The sequence below is a fragment of the Nanorana parkeri genome, unplaced genomic scaffold (assembly GCF_000935625.1).
Source record: "Nanorana parkeri isolate BGI_ZX_2015 unplaced genomic scaffold, ASM93562v1 scaffold443, whole genome shotgun sequence".
NCBI lineage: Eukaryota > Metazoa > Chordata > Amphibia > Anura > Dicroglossidae > Nanorana > Nanorana parkeri.
In genome coordinates this window covers 1,127,791-1,152,116 of record NW_017306711.1, presented here as the reverse complement: position 1 = coordinate 1,152,116, position 24,326 = coordinate 1,127,791, and the positions used below count along the sequence as shown (strand labels likewise).

At 41.4% G+C, this 24,326-nt stretch overlaps 1 protein-coding gene across 1 annotated transcript in view; it reads right to left on the bottom strand.

The window, feature by feature from the left end:
• Positions 1-284: 284 nt before the first annotated feature.
• LRRK1 (leucine rich repeat kinase 1) overlaps positions 285-24,326 on the bottom strand; it is a 98,617-nt gene continuing 74,575 nt past the window's right edge. Inside the window, exons 24-34 of the mRNA XM_018560267.1 lie at positions 22,569-22,735; positions 20,435-20,632; positions 17,665-17,945; positions 13,249-13,443; positions 9,888-10,039; positions 8,654-8,771; positions 7,530-7,643; positions 7,154-7,156; positions 5,990-6,831; positions 3,527-3,628; positions 285-539 (exon numbers count right to left, since the gene is read on the bottom strand). Coding sequence (XP_018415769.1) covers positions 362-539; positions 3,527-3,628; positions 5,990-6,831; positions 7,154-7,156; positions 7,530-7,643; positions 8,654-8,771; positions 9,888-10,039; positions 13,249-13,443; positions 17,665-17,945; positions 20,435-20,632; positions 22,569-22,735 — 2,350 coding nt within the window. The 3' untranslated portion in view covers positions 285-361. The remainder of the gene's footprint in view (positions 540-3,526; positions 3,629-5,989; positions 6,832-7,153; positions 7,157-7,529; positions 7,644-8,653; positions 8,772-9,887; positions 10,040-13,248; positions 13,444-17,664; positions 17,946-20,434; positions 20,633-22,568; positions 22,736-24,326) is intronic.

The window sequence follows — 24,326 nt, the reverse complement described above, 5'->3', positions numbered from 1 at the left end:
CCATTGTAAGCAGGACAAGGGTTACTTGGGTTGTCTGCTCTGTGCCTATACATATTGCATTTATACTGCTTTTAGTGTTGTCCTTAAATGTTGCTGCAGTTATAAAATTGCTCATCCCATCTGCTGTCCTACAAGACTGCTGGAGGAAATGACTTTTGATGCTTCTTCTTAGTCACCTTCCTCCAAAGTTCACTTTTGCTCCATACCGCTGCGGTAGGATTGTACGGTTCACAGGGATCACTGAGATCACTTTACTCCCCACCCTTTAAGTGTCTTCATCCAGGATGACAACTCCACAGGGGTTCGGAGGAGTGAAAGGAGAGGATGCAGGCACAAGCAAATTCACATTGACATGACTGCGTTATCTCCTCTTTCTCATACAGGTCTCCAGTCTCCTGAGTTCATCAGCCGAATGATAGAAAATGTCAAACTCTGCAGATCCCCATCCTCTCCAGACTGACAGAATCCAGCCCAGGGTATCACTCTGCAGGCAGCAGACCACTGAATCCTTGGACACCACATCAGCTTCTACACACACCCTGGAAGGCAGAGAATAGATGGATCACACACTGCAGCTACCTACAGCAAATAAAATAATACAACAGGAATGTAAATTGGACTATAATATTTTCACTCTGATCTGTAGTGTTTCCCTCTTGAAGAGTCTTCTTCAGCTAGAACACTGGGCTGAGTTAAGGGAGAAGTATAGCGTAGTCATTCTTAATAAGATGTTCACATTTGTACATGTTTTTATTACTGTAATAAATAAAGATTTGTAGATTAGCCACTAGAGGGAGCTCTAAAGGCTCAACGTGATCATTCTGTCTAACTCATTACTACTGGTAAAGCGTATTTCCACCTTTGTAAATTTGAGAAACCCCCATTATATGTCTGTTATGTGTTGTCACAGAGCATACTTCAAAATAAAAAAAAAAATTATTTGCTTTCTAGTTGCTTTGGAGCTAGTTATACAATTACATAGGGCTCTGGAGGCAGCTTCTAATGTTTACAAAAGCTTGCAATGTGCATTTGAGGGGCAGAACGAGAGACAGTCTTTTTTTTTTAAAGTGAAGGCGTAATGCCAATATGGCTGCAAAAGCAGAACTACACTTTAAAGCTGAACTCCGGCATAAGCATATATTGTATAAATACAGGAAGGATGTGTATTGTTACTTGAATCTTGGTGTGCATGGTGTGGTCCTTTCAGATCTGTGCAGTAATCCAGTGTGAAACTTTGCCTCTGTGCAGGAGCTTCCTGTAATAAAGACCAGTCACTGCCGCTCTCTCTCCTTGTGCAGGGTAACTGGTCTTGTCTCCGCCCCTCTGGTAGTTTTCTGCAGGCAGCCTGTAGTGGGTGGAGCCTGTTAGGTCCCTCCTAAAGCTCTTCTTTGCACAGGATATATGCTGCACAGAATTGATGTCACTGCTACTTTCACAAGGTGGTAACTGGGTTTTCAAAGGCATTTGATGCATAAAAAGTGGAATTATATCTAGAGCTGCAGCTAACGATTATTTTCAAAATCGATTAGTTAGCCGATTATTATGTTCGATTAATCGGTTAATCGGATAAACAATAAAATAACGTTTAAAAAATGGCTCCAGTGATGGGACTACTAGTTTGTATTGAGGTTGTAGTCCATCACAGGAGCAAGCTTGGAGCGGTGGAAGTAAAAAAGAAAAAAGATAGTGTGGTGTGCAATATAGTTAAATGGAAAGTGTAAAATTATACAGCAATGAATGCAGAATAACACCAGCTATAGAGGAGTATAACAAATCCCAACAATAATACATTATAAAGTGGTACAATGCAGAATACCACCAGCTATAGAGGAATACAACAAATCCCACAAAATAGTACATTATAGCTGGCGGCATTCTGCATTGCGCTGTATAATGTACTATTGCTGGGTTTTGTAGTCCTCTATAGCTGGTGGTATTTAGCATTGTACCACTTTATAATGTATTATTGCTGGGATTTGTTGTACTCCTCTATAGCTGGTGTTATTCTGCATTGCACTGTATAATGTATTATTGCTGGGACTTGTAGTCCTCTATACAGCGCAATGCAGAATATCACCAGCTATAGAGGAGTACAACAAATCCCAGCAATACATTATACATACATTGTATAATGTATTGCTGGGATTTGTATTCCCATGTAGAATATACAGCACAATGTACCATCAGCTATAGAGAAATACAAATCCCAGCAATACATTATAGAGCACCATGTGTGGGAAAGTGCAGTCTTCCAGCAACTTGCTTCTGAGATCGGACCTGTCTATCGGCGGCTGTCATCCCCCCACACCTGCTCCTCCTTACTACATCTCCCCGCGTCCAAGTGCCGATCGTGGATGTGGATGGGCAGGAAATGTGAGGCGGGGAGGAGGTGCGGCGTGTGGAGCGTGGATGCGAGCGGGTCTGGCAGTGGCAAGCGTGAGGAGGAGGTTGCGGCGCACAGCGCGTGGAGCTCTGAACAGGGACAACTGATTGGAAGCCGATTAATCGATTATTGAAAAAGTTGACAACTTTTTCAATAATCGATTATGTCGATTAGTTGTTGCAGCCCTAATTATATCCTTTGTGGCTATGTGCTGTCCTTCATTATTTGGATGTTTACAAAATAGTGATCAACTGTACATTTTCTTCTATAGAAAGAACAAGGATTTGCGTGTGTTGGCCAATCCCTGGTGTCCAACCTGTGGCAGCAGGCCATATGGGGGCCCTATGGAATTTACTGTGGAGCCCTCACAGCCCAGCAAGAACTATTTGGTGTTATTACTGCCTAAAGACTTACTCGGTCCTGATCAGTGGAACCTGGAACTGACTTTGAATGCTCTGCGTTATGACTTGTAATGTAGGGAAAGCCTGAGTACTCCGGTTCTCACTACATTTGGAGCTGCTCCTTGGCACCATGAGAAGACATGTCTCCCCAAGAACCATGAACAGGCGGGCATCTTGCTTTGGTTAATTGTGTGAAGAACTGAGCCTGATGAAGGGGACCCCGCGAGGCCCCGAAATCGCTTGCATTTGAATGGCATTATGAGTTTTGTCTTGCCTAGGGCAGCCCCAAACCTAAATACACCACTGATTATCTTGTCATTAAATGGACTGACTTCACTGTAATATTGGTGTGCTGGTGACATTCTTGAATCATGTTACTTCACGGTGCCGTCTGTGTTCATTACAAGCACCCACCTGGACTCTACAGGTCTAAACTACAAACCGGTAAGGAGTGCAGCAAGACACATCTATATTAAACTGAACACACACAAACACCACACAAAACACAACACATTTCTCTTGGCTCTTTATGCAAAAAAACTGAAAACTATCTGTGGGAGCGTATAAAGAATAATGATAATTCCTGATATGATAAGCGCATGTTATCACCTTCTGGAGGTGCCTCTAAAAGTTCCAATCTGTGATCTGAGCTGCTGAATTGGGGCCTGATTGGGACATTTTTTGGAGAAAGACAAAATCTCATTTAGTTTTGTAATGCTATATTACTGACATAGCTTCTTACCCATCCTTTGCCAGATCTCCAGGCTGTAATACCGCAATAACTCGTCCTCTCTGTCCTCCGCATTCCTTCTGCAGTCCTATAATTATGATGTCACCTCCACGTCTGAAACAATACAGGTGATTAAAACATTCACAGCTATGCACTGATCAAGTCTTATCATTTTCTTTATATTTTGGACATGTGTTTTTTCACAGGCTCTGAAAGCAACTTTGTAATCTGCCACTTCCTTTCACTAGAAAACTTTCATAATCCTAAAAAATCACCAATTCAGAAAATTCTGTAAATCCAGCATTGGCCTAATTCCCAAACTAGAATTCCCAGTAAAGACATCAGCAAAGACTTATGTTGCTGTTTCGTAGTTGGAGTCATACTACCATATGCAGAAGTGTGGAGTAGATGCCCACAGTACTCTTCTTTAGGTTTATCTAAAACAGAGCATAGTGCAGCAACCCATACCAACCAATTAGACTTTACTGCAATCAAACCAGCAAACATTTCTTATAATTATCTCATAATACTGTACGAAGTAGATCTTTAGGAAAAAAAAAACTATTTTTAAAAGTTAGATTGGGCCAGTGTAGTCATCTGTAATGATTGATATGCAATGCCCAGAGGGCTGCAGGGGATGCTCACATTTTCATTTGTAGTCCACGCTACATACATTGAGGGGAGTTTATCAAAACTGGAGCAAACAAAATCTGGAGCAGTTGCCCAGGGCAACCAATCAGCATCTCTCTTCAGTTTGCTCAGTTAAGATTTGAAAATGAAAGAGAGAAACTGATTGGTTTCCATGCACAGCTGCTCAAGATTTTGTCTGCTCCAGTTTTGATAAATTCTCCTCAGTGTGTCGTTTGATCTCTCAGTGGTGCTACAGGGAGTTCCTGCCTCTTACAGTGAGCATAGCGAGTAGTTCGGTCAGCGCCTCCTTCATCCATTCAAAGAACATCTTGTTCGCTATTCAAAGAATACATGGAATTCTCTGATAGGATAAAGGTAGTCATTATGATGTCATCCCCCTCTTCTCTCTACCTGGTCCAATCCAAGAACACCTTGTATCCATTAAAAGAGAATACAAGACGTTTTCTGAATCCCTGTCCTCACTGTACGAGATGGGAAATTGCTGCAGCATCCTTGAAAGATTGAAGCACACACTATATATGGGACAGACTACAAGTGAAAATTTGAGCATCCCCTGCAGCCCTCTGGATGATACATATGAATCATTACAGATAACTAAACTAGCCCAATCTAACTTTTCAAAAATAGATTTTTTTCCCTTGAATTCTGTGTTTTTAACATTCCAATGGTGACCTTGCTATCCTCCATAGCATCAAATCCAGCCAAGTGCTGCAGGCACTGCGGTGTGTGACAGAATGTGACAAATGGAGTACAAACGCACTGCTGAGAACACATCTGATGAGCTGGTCAGCTTAGTACGCAATTTTGGTCCTCGTGTCGAGGGAGCCTCGGAAGGCTCAAAGAACAAACACCATGTGTTGATGGCTGAACTGTTTATGCAGGGCTGTAGCTACCATGGGGCGAGTGAGACACTTGCCTCAGGTGCAGCTGAGAGGGGGTATAGCCAGAGCCGGCCTGACTGCGCCCCCTGTTGCCATGGCGAGCACCGGGCGCCATTGGCAACAGGGGCGCCAGGTGGCCAACACAGCAGCGGCTCGGCAGGGATAAGAGGAGCGGCACGGACCCCACCTGTATGGGCCGAGGACTCTGTGGGTGGACTTTGTGTTCTGTGTTTATGCTCTAAAAACCAAGGTATACATTGATTTTATTTAATAGAGTAGAAATCCCCACTGTACTCTAGAAACAGCCAACACTCATTAACTTGCATTTGGAGCTCAGCCACTAGTGCTTACCACTTTTAAATGTGAGCAAGCATGAAAAAAGTTATTGAGAGAGCCAATCAGTGTCAGGGCAAAGTCCTTTAGCAACCAATGCGAAAAGGCCAAAGTGTGCCCCCTCTATGAGCTGTAAACTGATTCAGCAGCATAGCTTGCAGCCCCTTCTCTTTTTGCACGTCCCTCTGCTTATATAGGTTCCTATAAGCAAAAAACTACCCACCTGAAGGCAGTGTTAACACAGAGTCTGCTGACTGGTAGGAGAAAACAACTACCAGCTAGAGAGCCCAAGGTGACAGCCTTCTCTGCACACACCTTCCTTGACACTGGTCCCAATGCCTTTATTGTCCACCTGAAATCTATACTAGTACAAGGAGAGCATTCAAACTCGCTGAACTGAGCACCTATGCTAAAAGTCATCTGGCCTCGCTGACTTTGTAAAAAAGCAAAATTTCTACTTTTATATTAAGTACTATAACCAAATACTACTAATTCAAGAATGGAAGCAAATGTGCTTGGACATGTCCACCTGTTGGGTCACCACCTCAGGATTACATATTCTTATGATTACACCATTATATTTAATGCTTTTTTTTATAGCAAGGCTCACCTGGGAATCCAAAGCAAATCCTTAACAGCTAGGACCCGTACTGCCTGCATCCGGATCTTTTCCTCTTCTGTAGGTGGAGCTTTTGTTCCCCAGCTTTCGCTAGGAATCCTGGGCCTCTGTTCCTGTGACAGTTCAGGCCCCTCACTGTCTGTGGAGAAAAGGGTGCTGTTGTAACTCACTGGAGTACTGGGTAGGCTGGAGGAGGACTTAGCTGCTCCCTGAGGTACAGAAGAAGATGAAGACAGAGAACAATAGTCTGTGAGGGAATCTTGGTGGCTTAAAAGCTGTACTCCTCGATCCTGGCTGTAGATGATGCCAACTTCGGATTGGCATTGCCTGTCACAGTTTGTATCTGGCAAGGTGATTGGTGCCAATTCTGCAGTAGTTTTTACAGCAAACATATCCCTTAATGGGCTACAGTCACCACAGAAATATCGAGCACACAGCTGGTAGCTAACAGCATGATACATAACTAAAGTGTTGGTCTTATCATCTAAGCACCAAACAGTGTCTTCTCCATTGCAGTCTGCGCTGGTTGCCATTGAGATAACGAAAGATGGTGCATTATATGGTTCCAGCCTTTTAGTCACTTTCAAGGATGTGCAGTCCACTATAAGGATGCCCGGCCCATTGCTGTACCATACCTCAGAGCCTCCATTAGCGATTTCCATTGCTAACACAGGATATGGATTTTGTCTTGGATCTTCATCTGCAATCTTGAAAATAGAGTGGTTTGCGGTGCGTGAACAGATATAGGAGCAATCAGTGCTTGGGATACCATTGGATACTGGGAACACCGAGATCAAGCTGTCCGCAAGACCAGCAAACACCAAACAGGAGCTCTGCATGTAGAAATACACACATTAAACAACCAGCGTATTGGTAAAGTGTATAGAGAGGTTAGTTGACTATATAAAGGAGTATGATCATAAGCAAATTGAAAAGCATATAAACTAAAATATAGAACCACTGGTTTCAAACATACACCTGAAGGTTGCACTAAAACTCATGTTCAAGTATCTCCTAGGCACTGGATTTGACCACCCTCAAGACAAATGGTCTGCAGAACACTCCAGACCATTATGCTCTTCTGAGCTTATAAATTATGTAAAGGACGAGAAGGAGGACATTTCAGGGTGGGGGGCAAAATCAATTAGGACAGACTTTCTAAATTTACTAATCTATCACTGTCCTTCAACAGCAGCCTAGTTGCCTAATCAGGGATTCCCACAGACTTATGTCTGTTTCCTGATCAAGCCAAAACAAACCAGATCAAATGGGAACAGTAAGAGTTGAAATGGAGTCAGTTTTGTTCTACTCATAAGCTGACCACTTATGTTACAATATGACTGTACAATTTTCTTAAGATGTACCAGCAGCAATAAAGGATGAGGGCATACCTAAAAAAAATCAATTCAATGTATTTCCAATTAGATAGGTCTTCACATCTACTTGGTGTTAAATTGAAGGTTAGGATCAAACTGCAAACTAGTCTCCACATGACCCTAAGTGATCTGAATTCTGTGTACAGTACACTGACCTTTGCCACACACACAGTCAGGAAGCAGGTTACGATTGCTGGTGTGTCCAGCTCTTTCTGGGGGACACTCAATGGACACATGCCCTGCAGACTGTAGACCGATATCTTCTGATCCTACAGAGTGGATTTAAGCATAAAAATCAGACACACTTTAAATACTGTACTAGCGTTTACATTTATTTAAACAATGTTGTTTCCATTCAGTTAGTATTCAGATGTTCCTCTTACTTCAATTTTAATTTCCCTCTAATTAAAGTTGAACTCCAGATATCTAGTAAAATACATGGATGAAATACGTATAAGAGTATTTGTATCTCTGTCAATCAGGGCCGGATTTCCCATAAGGCCAACCAAGGCCCGGCCTTGGGGCAGCAGGGAGTAGAGGGGCAGCAGGGGTGTGGAATTCCTATCTCCCGATGCCCGGGACATGCAGTTCCGGGTGCTGGGTGAGTAGTTGTTTTCTACATTTAGCCCTGCTTTGGGCAAGCAGAGCTAAATGTACAGCGGGGAAGCCGCTGCTTGCTTTGTACAAGTGATCCTGGCAATGTCGGCGAGATTACTTGTATGCAGCCTGCAGGTCTGACATTCTCCATGGGGGGATTTGGCGAGTAGGGGGGGCGCATTGAGGCACCTGGCCTTGGGGCAGCAGAGAGAGTAAATCCGGCCCTGCTGTCAATACAGTAGCCAGGCTGACACCACATGCTTTATTACAGTTATAGGCTGTAAATGGGATACAGTGGTGCCCTCTCTCCACTCCCAACCTGCTGACTGGACAGTGAAGTAGCAGAAGGACCGATGACGCCATCTGTCTGCTCACTGTGCTCTCTCCTTCTATTAGCATGTTCCTTGTCAGTACATTTACATGCAGTACACCTGACTGGCTCCAAGTCCTGCACTTCCAAGTATAGATTTGGCTGTATAGGGGTTTACAAGAAGCTGATAAGTGGAATTCAGGTAATTATACTAGCTGCATTTACAAAAATACTTTTAATGATATATTAATTAATATTTAGCTGCTTTTATGTGTCTTTTATATACCTTTAATTCAGCTCTAATAAATGATGCAATGTGACAGCTAATATCAGGCACCCCCAAGATTCTACATCACCATATCAAGTTCACACCTCAGTGGCGATCCACAACATGTTCTGTACTTTGAGCTGGCTACATATCTTCAGCCCGGGACAGCTCAAGCCTCGTACTTCCACCTGACCCTTGGCCACATCTACCACTGTATAATTCCTACAGAGAGAAAGAGGGAAAAGGTTGGCACTGCTGGGTCTTGTATTCTGCATAATATCCCCATTACAGATAATATTTTACATGGTACCTTTTAAGCTGAAGGCTAGAGTCCTACACCATGAATATATTGCAAATGCAAACCTTTATTGAAGCGATCATATCACAGTAAGTGTCAGCGCAATAATCTGATATACCTCAGATATGCCTGACAAAAGGTATTCAACGCGTTGCACTTGAAAACATTGCACTGAAACGGAGTGGCAAACCCAGATGTCCCTCTGGTGTACTATTTTGGGGGTGAGCAGATCTATTAAGAGCATCATGAAGTGCTTTGTAAGCACTGTGTAAGGAGTTGTGTTTTAAATGTGTAATACAATAGATGTCTATGGTTGTACACTACAAGAGCTTTGTTGCTTCTACTGCCAAAATGAGAGCTGCATAAAATGGAGGTGCAAGGGAGAGAATCACCATCTGAGAAACTGTAAAGAACTGTTTATACTAAGCACAGTCTGATCCTAGTTATTACTTCATTTGGCTCAAAAAACGAAAAAGTAAATCTGTATTTCTATATTGATTTTCCATAAGTTCGATCCCACTCCTAATAACCACATGAGTCTACAGGTTTGCAAACTTACTTACTGAAGATGCCCATAAGATGTACTTCTTCAATGCACTGACAATTTCTCTCAGCCCCGTGCATATGCACTTCCTTGTGTCACTACCTTAACTGAGCCTGCCATCTGTACTACAACTCAACGTCTGAACTTCCACAATGTAACATTATCATTCTTGCTGGAAGCAATGCATGATGGGCAATGTAGTCTTGAGAAATGGAGATTGCATCATATCAAGCAGCAGGGAAAGGGATGGAAAGCACCCTGGAGATCCAGGAAGATGGTGAAAGTGATGGGCAGACTGAATGCGGCACTCACTACATAAAAGGGATTTTTTTTCTTCAAGTAAGCTTTGATTGCATTATCACAAACCACTCTAGTATTTATTCCTATTACAATTCTGATGTTAGGACAGGATATTTTGGTGACATATGTTATCATATATACTGATGCATGAACAGAGTGATAGTCATTGTTTTCTACTTGTCACAAAGGTTGATACCTTGTTTGTCCTGCACCCATCCAGAAGACAACCGTGCTGTCCACTTCCCTCGATGTACAGAATGTCTCCTGCATTCCACATAAGATATGATACTTGAAGACTGTGAAACTAGGATCATTCATGCGGCGCACCACAGACGCAGCCAGGGGTCGCTATGAACAATGGAAACAACAAAGTACAGTCAAATCTGTCCAAAATAAATGCTATAATAGAAAAAAATAATTCTATAATAGGAAATATACCCCACAGGCACAATGTCAAACACTCTGGAAATAAGAAAACATTTAATAAAAAAAAAAAATCATATTTAAAAGTGAAAGTACAGTATATTCAGCAAGTCTGTAACTCCTATTTTGAGGGACATACATTTGTTATTGTGATAAATGTAGATATATATATATATATATTAGCTGCTAAATGAATAAGAGGGTAGTCACTGCCATCACTCTACCTCCCTGATTAAAAATTGTTGAGATAAGGACACACAGGGAGTGCATTGTTTCCAAGAACACAAATATGACAAATTCTATACCATTTGGACCACCTGGCTTCACTACAAAGCCCTTCAGATTTGCATACCCCCTCTCCACACATATAGCTCTCTTGATGTAGCCAATCTTACTACATAACTCAGCTTATAAATCAGCTTATATGGTGATATAATCACATGTAAGTAATATAATAACCTATAAAGGTAGTGGAGACATCATTGCCTTATGCATTGTGTTTCTGTCTATAGCCAATATCCTGTAACTTCCTCTATTTGCCCCCCAGACTTCTACAATAATGACCAACTGGAACTTTACATTCTACCTTCCTCCACCTTTTACCTTCTGCCAAACCCATACCCATCCCAGATTCACACTTTCTCCAGCTTTTCCTGTTCCTCCCTCTAACCTCTTAACCAAATCGTATCCTCCTTCCCTTTTTTCCCCCCACACAGAGTTCTTCACACCTTAGACCTTACCTAAAGTCTGGGTATCAAATACAGAAGATAATGAGAACACTAGTTCTCATTATCTCATGACCTGCCATCCCTTGATAACGTCTATATGATGAAACGCGTTGGGGACAGGCCTTCATTCACGTCACACTTTCAGTCTGGAGAGTCACGCTTGACCGACCAGCCGGCTGTTTTACAATTTTTATCTAAGCGCTATTGTGTTTTTTAATATACAATAAATTCCTTATTTACTACACCATGAGCGTATTGCTCTCTTTCTTTATGGCCTCGATTGGGAGATAAGCATAGTATCCTAGCGAGCTTCAAGGACGAGAGGACTTAGAGCTCCGGTTTTCATCCCGGCGAGGTAAACTGCCTTAATAACATCTTACCTGTGGTGAGTGCATAGCCTAGAGGGGATTCCTTCTGGTTTTTGTTGAACACATCACAGACTTATTGTTTTTTTGGGGAAACACATTGATTTCACTGTTTGGTCTATTCTTGAAGAAAAAGATACTTTTTTTTTTGCTGTTTTGTTTTTATTCATATTAATTCTTTTCTTGAAGAAAATAGATCCAAAGAAAATAAACTTTTTTGGCTGTTTTTTTCTTCCCATTTTGAACTTTAAGTTAAAGTAAATTTCCTTCATTAGAATTCTTTCAACAAGCCACGAGAGATCAAAAGAAAACATTTTTGTCACATTGTGAATGCTTTGTTGTCACATTGGAATAAGGTTTTGTGTTGCAAAACTTTTCAGTTTAATATTTTCGTTTACTTATTAGCAACTTAATATAATATTTGTTTCGGAATTGCGCTGGTTTAGATACTTTCACAGTTACACCTGTTTTTTCCTCTGAGAGAGGTCTGAACAGACAGTGCCTTTTATTATTGAGATTTATAGTTTGCAGTGTGGATGTTTTTGCATGTATGAGTTGTCACATGTTGTGCACCTTTATTTACACAGGGGTTTGATTCATTTACATAGAATTATTTGTGAAGATTATGTTTGACACTTTATTGTACTATTTTATTTAACACTATAACCCTATATCTTTGGGTGTATCACCGAGAGGCTTTTAGCGCTGTACCTTGCATCGATTAACCCATAAGGCTTACTGCCTGAGCAAGACCAGATTTACCCTCCCTGCCGCCCGAAGGCCGGGTTCAGCAATGCAGCATGGAGAGAGGTAAGTGCAGGGGAAGGAGGGGGCGGCCGGGGGGAGGAGGGACCGACATCGCCCAGAACACTTGTAAAGAAACAAGTAATTTCTCCTATTCTACCTTCAGCTCTGCTCGTGCAAAGCAGGGCTAAATGTAGAAAGTAAATTACCACCCGACGCCCGGAACTCTATGTTCCGGGTGTCGGGTGATTCAAACCTGTGCCGCCCCTTTGCTCGGGAATCCGGCCCTGCGCCTTGGTGTAGCAGCTTCTAGCTAGTCCGGTTTTTCTGTTTGGTCCTTTTTCCATTAGCGTAGGTTTTGTCTATTATAATGAGAACACTAGTGTTATGATGTAATTATTTCCTTTTTGACATGCTCATGCAGTGTACTGTAAACCCAGAATGCTGACAGCTTGTTACAAATGCTAAATAAAGATTATACCATAAAAAGCAACAATTGAATGAGCCCTAGTGGGTTAACTGCCTTGCATGAATGTAAAATTATATATCACTAAGAGTATGCTTTGCTGAAATAAAAAGGAACTCTGTTTTTGAAGTAGCCTGAGTAACAACATTTGTAAATGTCACTGTCCAATAATAGAAAGACAATAAATCCTATGAATATCACATTGAACCACAATCATAAGCTGTTAAGATTGGAAGTATCGCTCTTCTGCATTTCCATCGAAGGTGCAGTTGTGTTTTATTAGCTGTATTGTTCCGGCCAATTTTCCCTGGTCAGTTGTGTAATTATTTAATAATTATTTTTGTGAAAATTGACTAATCTCCAACAGATGGTGATAACAAAAAGTGCGTCAGTAAGTCAATATTAGCATACCAACAGCTGTGCTATGAAGGCATTACACAACAAAATCCTTTCTAGGCTCATTACACCAGAATTAGGTAAATAAGATTTACAATATTGTGAGTACACCAACACAACACATGCCTTGGAGAAGAGAATGCGGAAACAGTAAAATTACACATTTCACTGCACAGCAAATGGAACTCTGCAACCTTACCAAACATATCTGAAATATTTCCTTGCTTGTAATTTTATGCTACAACCTTGTTAAAAGGTCTAGCCAGTAGCAGATACACCAACAGCAATCTTGCTCACATTTGTGTGGCTATTCCAGTGCTGTGGTTTGCAGTTCTTTCATGGTTGTAATTTCAAAGACCGCAAATTTCTGCTATATTTTGTTCAATGGCATGTAACAGTGAAAATGACTGTCAACAGAAAATAAATGTGACTAACTTTTTCTGGCTTGGTGTCCCAGCACTCCATCATCAGCTCTTGGAGTCTGTAGAACTGAACCTCTTCTGGGCGCCCCAGCATAGGCCGGATCCCTTTCGACAGCTTCTTAGAGATCTGGAGTTGGTGTTGGCCTAAAGATGGTCGCTGACCAGACAACAGCTCATACAGGACCATGCCATAGGAAAACATGTCTACCTGAAAAGAACAACATCAAGAAATGACACTCTTTATTTTATTGGAGTGACTTACATGGATCCACTATTAATCAACTGCAAATAATTGAAAGAAACAATACATTTTGAGTGCTGCCATATTCAAAACATACACACATAAATATATAGTACGTTTTTCAGTATAAACATTGCAGAAATAGGCTCCTCAGGGTTGCTTTGATCCAATGGACGGGACTAATAACTCAAAAACTCATCTGGAAAAGTGAACCAATATTCAAAATAAAAATAGCATTACAGAATGCCTCAGCTATCTCTCTTTACATGAGGAATATATCATTTGCCCCTAGCCCCTAGGAATATATCATTTGCCACGTGTGATGGAAGTAATAGCACTTAAAAGGAGAACTATGGGGTTAAGGCTTTTCCCCATAGTTCTCCTTAGGGTAACGGGAGGACACAAACTAGCGTCCTCCTGTCACCCCAAGCTCAGTATACCGCGAGCTGCAGCTCGCGGTATACTGAGACGCCACAGTATACTGCAAGCTACTACTTATGTCTGGATCCGCCCAGCTGCGTGAGTGACAGCTGGCTCTGCCTATCTAGAGGCAGAGCCAGCTGTACCTGCCCCTCCCCCGTCCGATGCGCCAGTCAGCGCGGATCGGAGCGGGGAGGGGGGAATCCAGCCCCTCCCCTGTCACGGCAGAGGGCTGTGACAGGATCGAGAGGTGAGCGAACGCCGGTATGTGTTCGCTCACTTCTCGATCGACTGAGCCGACCTGTGACAGTCTCATTGTCACAGTTCGGCTAGAACTATGAGGTGAGTGAAAAGCACTCACCTCATAGTTCTCCTTTAATACTTTATGAAAGCTATACTATATTTCACACATTCTTAAAGATTACTCTTAAAAACATGACCAAGTATCAGATATTATTATTATTATACAGGATTTATATAGCGCCAACAGTTTGCGCAGCGCTTTATAATATAAGGAAGACATTACAATCACAATACAATTGAAGACAAGATGGTAAGGAGGGCCATGCCCATGAGGGATTACAATCTAAAAGGGAGGGGCAAGTGATACATGAGGAGGGAGCTGTGTGGGGATGAATTGTTTGAGAATGTGATGGTTGAGCAGTTAGGTTGAGGTGTGATAGGCTTCCCTGAAGAGATGAGTCTTAAGGGATCGCCTAAAGGCAGTCAACGTGGGAGACAGACAGACAGGTTGGGGTAAAGAGTTCCAGAGGATGGGAGAGACTCTACAGAAGTCCTGGAGGCGAGCATGGAAGGAGTTGACAAGGGAGCTAGAAAGCAGGTGGTCTTGGGAAGAGCGGAGGGGACGGTTATTACATTCTACTCAGTCTGAAGGGGAGAATATCAGCCATCAGAAAAATGTATAAAAAAGGTGTGTTCTGTAGAAGGCATGGCAATAATTGTAATTCGCTAAGCCAGCCTTTCTCAAACATGTTAACATGGAGCAACCCGGAAAATATCTTTTAGGTCTCAGGGAACCCTGCTATTGATTACTATATCTACAGCTCATGACACATTAGCATGAACAGTGAGTTGAGATATAAGAATAAATGAAATTGAGAATGTGGTGTACTTGGCATATTTGAGGACATTTTAAATGCCAAAATGATTTTCAGTGAGAATAAAATAAAATGAATAATAACCATGGTGAGAAAAGTTCCCATTGGTGATGGTCAATGAAGGCACACTGGCATATGTTGATGGTCAATTGAAATGTGCCCCCTTATACTGATCAGCGAAGTGCCCTTTTATATTGGTGATTAGTGAAACGTCAACTTATATTGGCGATTAGTGAAAAGCCCACTTATATTGGTGATTAGTGAAACACCCACTTATATTGGTGATTAGTGAAACACCCACTTATATTGGTGATTAGTGAAAAGCCCACTTAATTGGTGGTTAGTGAAACACCCATTTATATTGGTGGTTAGTGAAAAGCCCACTTATATTGGTGGTTAGTGAAACGCCCACTTATATTGGTGGTTAGTGAAACGCCCACTTATATTGGTGGTTAGTGAAACGCCCACTTATATTGGTGGTTAGTGAACATGTGCTATGATTAGTGAAAAGCCCACTTATATTGGTGATTAGTGAAACACCCACTTATATTGGTGATTAGTGAAACACCCACTTATATTGGTGATTAGTGAAACACCCACTTATATTGGTGATTAGTGAAACACCCACTTATATTGGTGATTAGTGAAAAGCCCACTTAATTGGTGGTTAGTGAAACACCCATTTATATTGGTGGTTAGTGAAACGCCCACTTATATTGGTGGTTAGTGAAACGCCCACTTATATTGGTGGTTAGTGAACATGTGCTATAGTTTAATAGATTGAGCTGTTCTACATCAAGCTGCTGCATTTAAGCTGACAGAGGTTCCAAAGCTAAAAAATGTTTTGGCTGGACTTCAACTTTAGGCCTAGAAAATGTATCCTGTCATGAGCTATTAGGGGTTGCCACCGCTGACCCCTTTCTGCAAATACTAGATTCTTGGCTGGTATTCTGACCCGCTTAAATGACATGCAAGAAGTATGCAGAAGAGTAAAGTCAGGAGTGCACGTCTTGTTCTGAGCCAATGACTAAAGCTTTGAAGCCAGAGAGTCATCATGCCAGCCAATAAAGCAGAATTTTCAACAGAGGTCAGCAATCACAGCCTCAATGTTTTTCTTATGGTACATTTCCTGTAAGGAACCTCACTCAGTGTCAGAACTTTCCTCTTGATGTGCAGTTCCCAGTTCCAATGTGTTGGGTATGGCTGTAGATCTGGGTGAACAGGGGGAGGTATTTGATGCTGAGAGGCGAGTTGTCTCTGACATTCCTTAGCTGCATGACATGTAATTTTAACACTTTTCCAGAATCTGACAGTTTGTATTTAACAATTCTCTTGAAAGAAAAAGCTGAATCTGACTAGCTAGTGGGCACAATAAATACAAACTAGTCAAGATTAACATAACAAGTTCAGCGTAATAGATGGATATTTGAAACCAAGAAAACTATTCAGCGTTTTAGGGTTCACAGCAGGATGTGTTTAGGAAATATTTAACCTTGCCAAAGTTCAGCTTTTCAACCATGAATTTAGTCCTTTCAGAAGCAAAGACAAAACTATTTTAACATACTGACAGCTAATTAGCGAATACAAGCCAACTATTGTTTAGAAGATAGACTACATTAAAAGGAGCTATTTTATATGTCATGTTGTATTAAAAACAAACAAAGAAAAAAGAGGTGTCATGGACGTTCCCTCACCGCAAACTTGTCACTGCGGCATCTAAATCCAGACTTATTAGCATTTCCATCATCATACAAAAGGTTGGATGTGTGCAATAGTCTGACATTTACTATTTATTTTTATTACTGGTAAATGTTTCTATCTTCTAATTGGCACCAATTAAAAAGATGTTAAAGGGTCAAAATATTTAAAGATGGTTAAAAAAGGATTGCATAGCAAATAAGCTGAGCTTGCAACTTTGTAGTGCGAGTATGTTCAAGTAAGAATATTTGAAATGACCTGTAGACTGAATGTAAAGGGAAAAAGATGGATTACTGCAATTTACAATCTATATGAGCTTTAAAGACTCTCTGATGGTGGGTCTGGTACATTAATAGGGGAAGTTGATTGGACAGTGGCGATCTGATCCTGAATTGTATCTATTCTCTGCAGGGTCTCAGGTGGGCTGGACACACCCCTGCACATCTCTTACCTGTCAGCCCCAATCCGCTGTCAGCCTCCTCCACCGCGTGCCCCTCCATGGTCGCTGGTGTGCCCCGCCTCCTCCTCCGCTGCGGACACTGGGCCCAGCCTCCTCCTCCGCTGCGGACACCGGGCCCAGCCTCCTCCTCCACTGCAGATACCGGGCCCAGCCTCCTCCTCCACTGCTGCTAGCTGTCACTGACTCAGCAGCGGCTGTGAGGAGGAACGTGCTGCTGCACAGATCACCGACTAGTTGTCAGTGATCTGAACAGCAGCACGTTCCTCCTCATAGTGACAGCCAGCAGCCTGCGATGCCATAGCGACCCAGGTGTTCCCGTCAAGGTCGGGCCCACCTGTGCCCCGGGCCTAATGGCGGTCGCTATGGGCGATAGTTCCGCCATGGGTCATCACTAAACATTTCTCTGTAGGTAACCTATGCCTACATAACAAGAAGAAATAAAACAAAAAAGTAATACAGTAAGACGTACAATTAGAAAATTGTTCTTCTAACCTTTTCATCATATACAACTCGAGGTCTTATTTCGGGTGCCTGGTAACCCGGGGTGCCCTCCACACCTAGTGCCCCCTCATGGAAGGACAGTCGGGAGATGCCGTAGTCTGACAGTTTGATGTTTACAGTCTCACAGACATCCAGAGACCAGACCAGGATATTATCAGACTTCAAGTCACAGAATATGACATTTTTCCTGTGTAGGTACGATAGACCAGATGCAATCTGATAGGACACACGTTGTGTGAGCATGTGACCTAGAGGCATGAATGAGGATGCCCCTGCAAAACAAAAATAAAAGAAATACATTTTCAAGGTGGTCATAGAACTTATGGGGTTGTCATAGACCAAAAAGGGCAGTCAACGAGCACAATCTGCCTGGGAGGAGAGGTCTTTATTCGCAGCTTTGGGCTGCCCTGAGCATTCCCATTTATGACTATGGAGGGGGAAGGAGGAAATACAGCTACACCCCCCCAATGCCAACTTATCTTGGGGGTAATACAAAAGCTTTCTGCCCAGTCAATCGTTTTGATTAGAATGAAGGGTGTTTGCTGGTTTCCATAGACTAGGTCAGATAATAATCACATCCATCATAAAGGAGCATTAAATCAGAGTACAGACACTTACCCCGTTATCCATATGAGATGGTTTTATATTGTTGTGTAATATATAGAGGAAATTACTAATATAACAGTATAAATTACCCAACTTTTAGACACATATTAGTGTCAGAATATGAAGAATACCTCCAGTAATATAACACCACTTTTCTTCAGGAATTAGAAGCCAAACATGACCATACAGAGAATTGGTGCATTCTAGCTGATGTCTTGTTGTATAGGTTGACGATATGAATAATTACAAGAGACACCATCAGGACACCTGCCTTAGTAGAACAAACAAAACTGGGGGCCTGGAAAGTTTTATCCAATTCTTGGAGGTTTTCTGCCAAGAATATAAAGATCAGCAGGTGCCTTGCCCAGCAAGCACAGAATAGTTGATGTAAAACAAATTCATCTTTTGATTTTCTGACAGGTCATACATTTTCAAAATGCCTGTATATACAAGGCATCTTAAAACCAGTTTAATTGTTTTATGCTTGCATATAATATACAGAGACACATTGGGGTGGATTTATCAAAACTGGAGCAGACAAAACCTGAAACAGTTGCCCATGGCAACCAGCTTCTATCTTCAGTTAAGATTTGAAAATGAAAGATAGAAGCTGATTGGTTGCCATGCACAGGTGCTGCAGATTTTGTCTGCTCCATTTTTAATAAATCCCCCTCATTGTGTTTGTGGAACTTTCTTGTGTCTTAGGGAAGAATTGTATCACACAGTCTATGTGAATTACAGCAATTAATCAGATAGTTTAGCTCTACCCAATGGCCTTTATTTGTCAGTGTCTTTTTTTTATAAAACTGTCTGCATTACCAAGAAACTAATTCAGGCTCTTTTTTTTCCATTCATTTTACAACAGTAATTTTGCAGTTCAGTTTTGATTCATAATTCTTTTTATAAGAAAATACAGCAATTATTATAAAAAATATTTTAAAAATATATCTGTTTCGGAGGACAGAAAGATCCCAGCAAAATGAAATGTTAGGCAAGAGTATCAGATAAGCTGCTGCCAAGTTCTGCATTGGGTTACACTATTGGAATATTGGGTATTAAATGCCAGCAGGGGCTCATCCTATGCCACACAGACTACACAAATACACAAAGAAAAGTCAAACACTGGTCATGTTATTTATCCAGAAAACATGAACAGAGAGTTCCTTCCTGGGTACCCTGCTCTGGATGAATAAAGTTGCCAGAATTTAGATTTTCTTTAAAGTGTAGCCGGTCTTTTCATTTTGATTTTTCCAAAATGAAGATGTAGTTAGCTTGCCACATGAAGCTCTAAGGACTTTACTGCTACCCTGTTTCAACTGCAGGTGTAGCTGTGCCCTGGACTCTGTCAACCTGAGCTACCAGCCCTGTAGTCAAAGTGGGCTCAATTATTTTCACTATCTGGCTACTTGCAGGCTTTACACCCCCAGTATTCTATCTGTATTTTATATCCCCCCTTCCCCGATGTATTGTATCTTAGGTTGTTCCTGTACATTGTTTCTGGTAACACATGTTTGGTATTTGTGCAGTTATTCTCATTTGCCTTTGTACTGTCTGCTTGCTGTGTTCATCTTGCCTTCCCTTGCTGTATGCAAACCAATTCCCAAATTTTACACTCCATTCTCTGTGTTTCCTCACTGATGTGGTCATAGGATTCCAGTGTAGGAATATAAAACAGCAACACTAGAGGGGGTGATTCACTAAAATAAAAGCAGTGTGAATAACCACTGAGCTTAGTAAATAAAACAAAGCTCTGTTCATTGAACAACCAATGGCATCCAAGGGAAAATTATAAAAAAGTTTTTTCTTTCACATACCTGGATGTGAATACAGCTTTATTCACAAAGCTTCGCAAAAACTAACTTAAAGTAACCAGTCTTTGCCCCCTTTGTAAATCAACTGCAATATGCACATCCTTGTCTTGTGGAACATGTCTTGTGAGTTGTAATTCCCAGGGTGTTCCTCAACTTTGTACCAAATCTGATAAGTAATAAACAACCATCATTTACGAGGAAGCAAAAGTAATTATGACTAACAGTAAAACAGAAGTGCACAACATGGTAATAAAGTAATAGTAATAGAGGTTAGGCTTTCCTCAATTAGCATTTTTCTGCTGCATTGCTATTGGGATTAAACAGAGATTAAAAGACAATGTCACCTTGGCGTCTCTCTGCCAGCACAGTATTGAGGCTGCCCAGAGGAGCCAGCTCCAGGGCAAAGCAGAGAGGATGGATGCTGATCCCGATCAGGGAGACGATGCACGGGTGCTGTAGAGAGTGGAGCATGCTGGCTTCTTGCCGGAACTCTGAGAAGTTCCTCATGGCGTCTATGGCCTGTATGTGCTTGAACATTGTATCTGTGAGCAGACAGGTGAGCAGCATTAGAGACAATAGGGAACTGACAACATAAATTCATCTTAGTCTCTCTAATCTAATCATGGCACATATATAGCACTGTGCCAAGCGCTTTAATATCATGGCTGTGCTTCATTAAAGTGCATCTAAATCCAACAACTTTTTTAAGGATGGGTTAAAACCCCCATTAGGAGTATTTTGCCATCTGCAATACATTAAGGAGATTTCCCTTCACTTTCAGTTCAGTAGACACAATAGGAAGTGACAGGAATCACTCCCAAAAAAATAATCCTCTCTTATACAATTGTCATCAAAACAAATATCCCTATCGCAAGACTTTAGCTCCATTACTGTTATGATGAAAAGTTAAAATGTTGGATTTTTCTCTCACTTTTAATCCTGGTGAGAACGGTCATCAGGACAAAAAGGGAGAGTGAATTTTCCATGCAGGGACACAGACCACGATAACAAACAGGGTTGCCAACCCTTCCCTACTGTATCCAGAACTAAAATAAAATGTTTCGGCTTTAGATACCACTAAGTAATTTTATATATTTACTGGTAATACATGATAACCACATATTCTAAGAAAAAAACACCACTTACGGGTCCCCAATCTTCTAACAGCCATACATGTGTAAAAGAAATAGCAACAAAATATAATAGCATATCATTGTTCTCAGTGGCATTGCTGACTAAAGGCTCAGTCTGCCTCCCACTGAAAGCCAATCTTGAAGCAGAGCAGACGCACACAACAAATGATCGTATGTGTCTGGTTTAGTAGAATAAATACGTTGCATATTTACAGCTTTCTCATGTTCAGGAACAACATTGTTATTTGGTTATATATTGATATCTAAGCAACTCGGTTAGAAAATATAAGATTTTTAGACAAGACTTCCTCTTTAATGTGAAACTGAAAATACAAACCAACCTGCTCCAGGAAATGGTGATGCAAGACTGTGCTGCGCACCGGAGTAGAGATCATTACTATTTCTTCTTTACAAACCAATCCTTCCACTCCTACTACTGACTGCTGGGGTCTGAGGGCTGTGCTAGAAGTGCCAAAGGGTCGAGTGTGACCCCCAGGCTGCAGGTAGGGCGCAAGGGGATTTGACTGATGGACAGAGGGCAGACCATTATAGTCTATGTACTGATGGACGCATGCACAGTACTTCACATACCTCTCAGATGTAAATAAAAGCAGCTTGGGCAACGCCCAAGAAAACAGGGAGGGCCCTGATCTGAGGTCTGTTATGTTTTGGAGTGGTTTGTATATTAATTTCCATTTTAAAGCGTATTTCCACGTTTGCAGGCAAATTGGGATAACATCTTTTAATATTTGTTCTCGATCACAAAGCATAACTTTAAAAATATTTAAAAAATGGCTGCTTATATTTTTAAGTGCTTTTTACTTGCTTAAAACTCTTACCTACCTTCCTCACTATGTAATGTTAAGGAGGGAGTTGGAGGGGGCTGTAGGAAGTTATGTTTACCATACTTAACCCTGTCTGTACTGGTTGTTGTAAAGTAGATTTGAAGACTGTCCTAACAAAGGATTAATGAATTAGAAGCATGGCTTCTGCCTTGCATGTTAATTAGAGGAAATCTATTTTGTTACCAGGGACAGACTCTCTTTCAAACTGTTCAGAGCAGCTGGCAGTCTGCACACGGGCCTTCTGCAAAGAAATATCTAAAAGGCAAATAGATATTTAAAAAAAATTTTTTTTTGGTATTCTGTGTGAATGGGAACACATAACATATAGCGGGGTTTCTTAAATTTGGCTGCACAAGTGGATACACACTTTAAGCGTGATAAAAATGGCAGCATTACTAATAAAATAATTGCTAGCAACTGCACATTAGGCAAAAGAACACACATGCCTTATAAATATAATTTGTTTAATATTAACACACAGTGCTAGTAGCTCAGAATACCTTTGGCTGTATCTGCAGAGGTACGATACTTCTTAATCTGAAACATCTTCAGGGCTACCGGCTTCTGTTTGTAGGCAGCACGGTATATGATAGTTCCACTGCCTCCTTGGCCCAAAATGTTAGTGTTTTCTTCGGAATATTCCAAGTCGTTAATGTCAAGAAACAACCTGAAGAGGGCATAGGAATCATTTACAATAAACAAGATTAAACTATTCATAAACAATATATTAAAGTGACAATAAATTCAGGAGTTAAACCTTAAAAATGCATTCAAGTACCTTAACGATGAAGAAAAATGTATCTTATTTGTGTATCACTCGGCTGTAGATCCTCAAATCATCTCTGAATTGGTGCCGACATTGTCCTTCCTTCTGGAGGGGGGATACTTATGTTCCCCATGGTCACTGTGTGTGTTGTAAATTAGCCACCACTCCAAACTCACTCCTGTGATGGACTACAAACTCATGCTTAGTTTACTGATTTGTATTGAGATTGTAGCCCATCATGGGGAAGAAAAGTAGCCCCCCTCCAGAAGGAAGGACAGTGTCAGCACCAATTCAGAGATGATTTGATGATCTACAGCCGAGTGATACACAAATAAGATACATTTTTGTTAATAGTTAGGGTACTTAAATGCATTTTTAAGATTCCTGCAGAATTTAAAATTCATCTTAAGAATACCACCAGTGAACTGTGCTGAGGTTTCCAGGCTTTTCCCCATGTTTTAAAATTAAACTCCATGAAAATATATAATTGAAACATATATAGGAGCTGTTTTCCATGCCAAAGGATTTGTATTGCTTTCCAACCAGTTTTGGCATTTACCCAGTCCTTCTACATTGTAAAGCTTGGCTGATGACCTATGTTTTTTTCAGCTGCAGTTAAGCAATAAAGTCAGATCCCCTTCCAGCCCCCTTCCTGTGATTGGACTCTGCTGCTCACGCCTCTGCTCACACAGCTCTCTCCTCCTACCAGCATGTTATCTGGCAGCCGATGTCCCTGAAACACACTGATTAGCTCCTATAGATGCCCTTTCCATCCTACAGTCTGAGTGCTGCTGTAGAGAAATTTACAAGAGCCTAATATTGTCAAATTCAGGTGTTTCCTCCAGCTAGATTTACAAACACATTTCATTATTTTTTATAAAATACATAACTGCATCAATATGTTTTTTATGTCTGGAGTTTAACTTTAACGCTGCAGCTATTATAAGATCATTTATGTCCCTGGCACAGAAAAAGGATCACTGGCTCGCACAAGATGAGCATATCTACTTCCTACTCTAAACTATGAGCACAACTAAAATCTGATTTGCTGCTACCTATTGTCTAGTCCAGGGCTCAAAATTTCCACTCGCCTGCTCGCATTTGGCAAGTGGAAATGCAGTGCAGGCGAGTGGAAATTCCTGTCAGTCTTGCGGTCTCAGATCGCGTAACTGACTCGTGGGAGCAGCTGCTCCTGCTGGTCTGTCTCCCTTCCATTCGGCCGGAGCTCTTCACTGAGCTCTGGGTTGAAAACGAAGTGATTAGTAAGGCCTGCAGACCTTACTAATCACACTAGATGACCAGGGATCTGCCTGCTCGCCTCCTCCCTGCAGAAAGACAGGCAGGTGAGGGGGCTTCCTTGTTTCAACTTACATTGTAGGGGCAGGGAACAAGGGGAGGGGATTATGTTATGTGTGGGGGGCAGGGAACAGGGGGGGATTATTATGTTATGTGTGGGGGGCAGGGAACAGGGGGGATTATTATGTTATGTGTG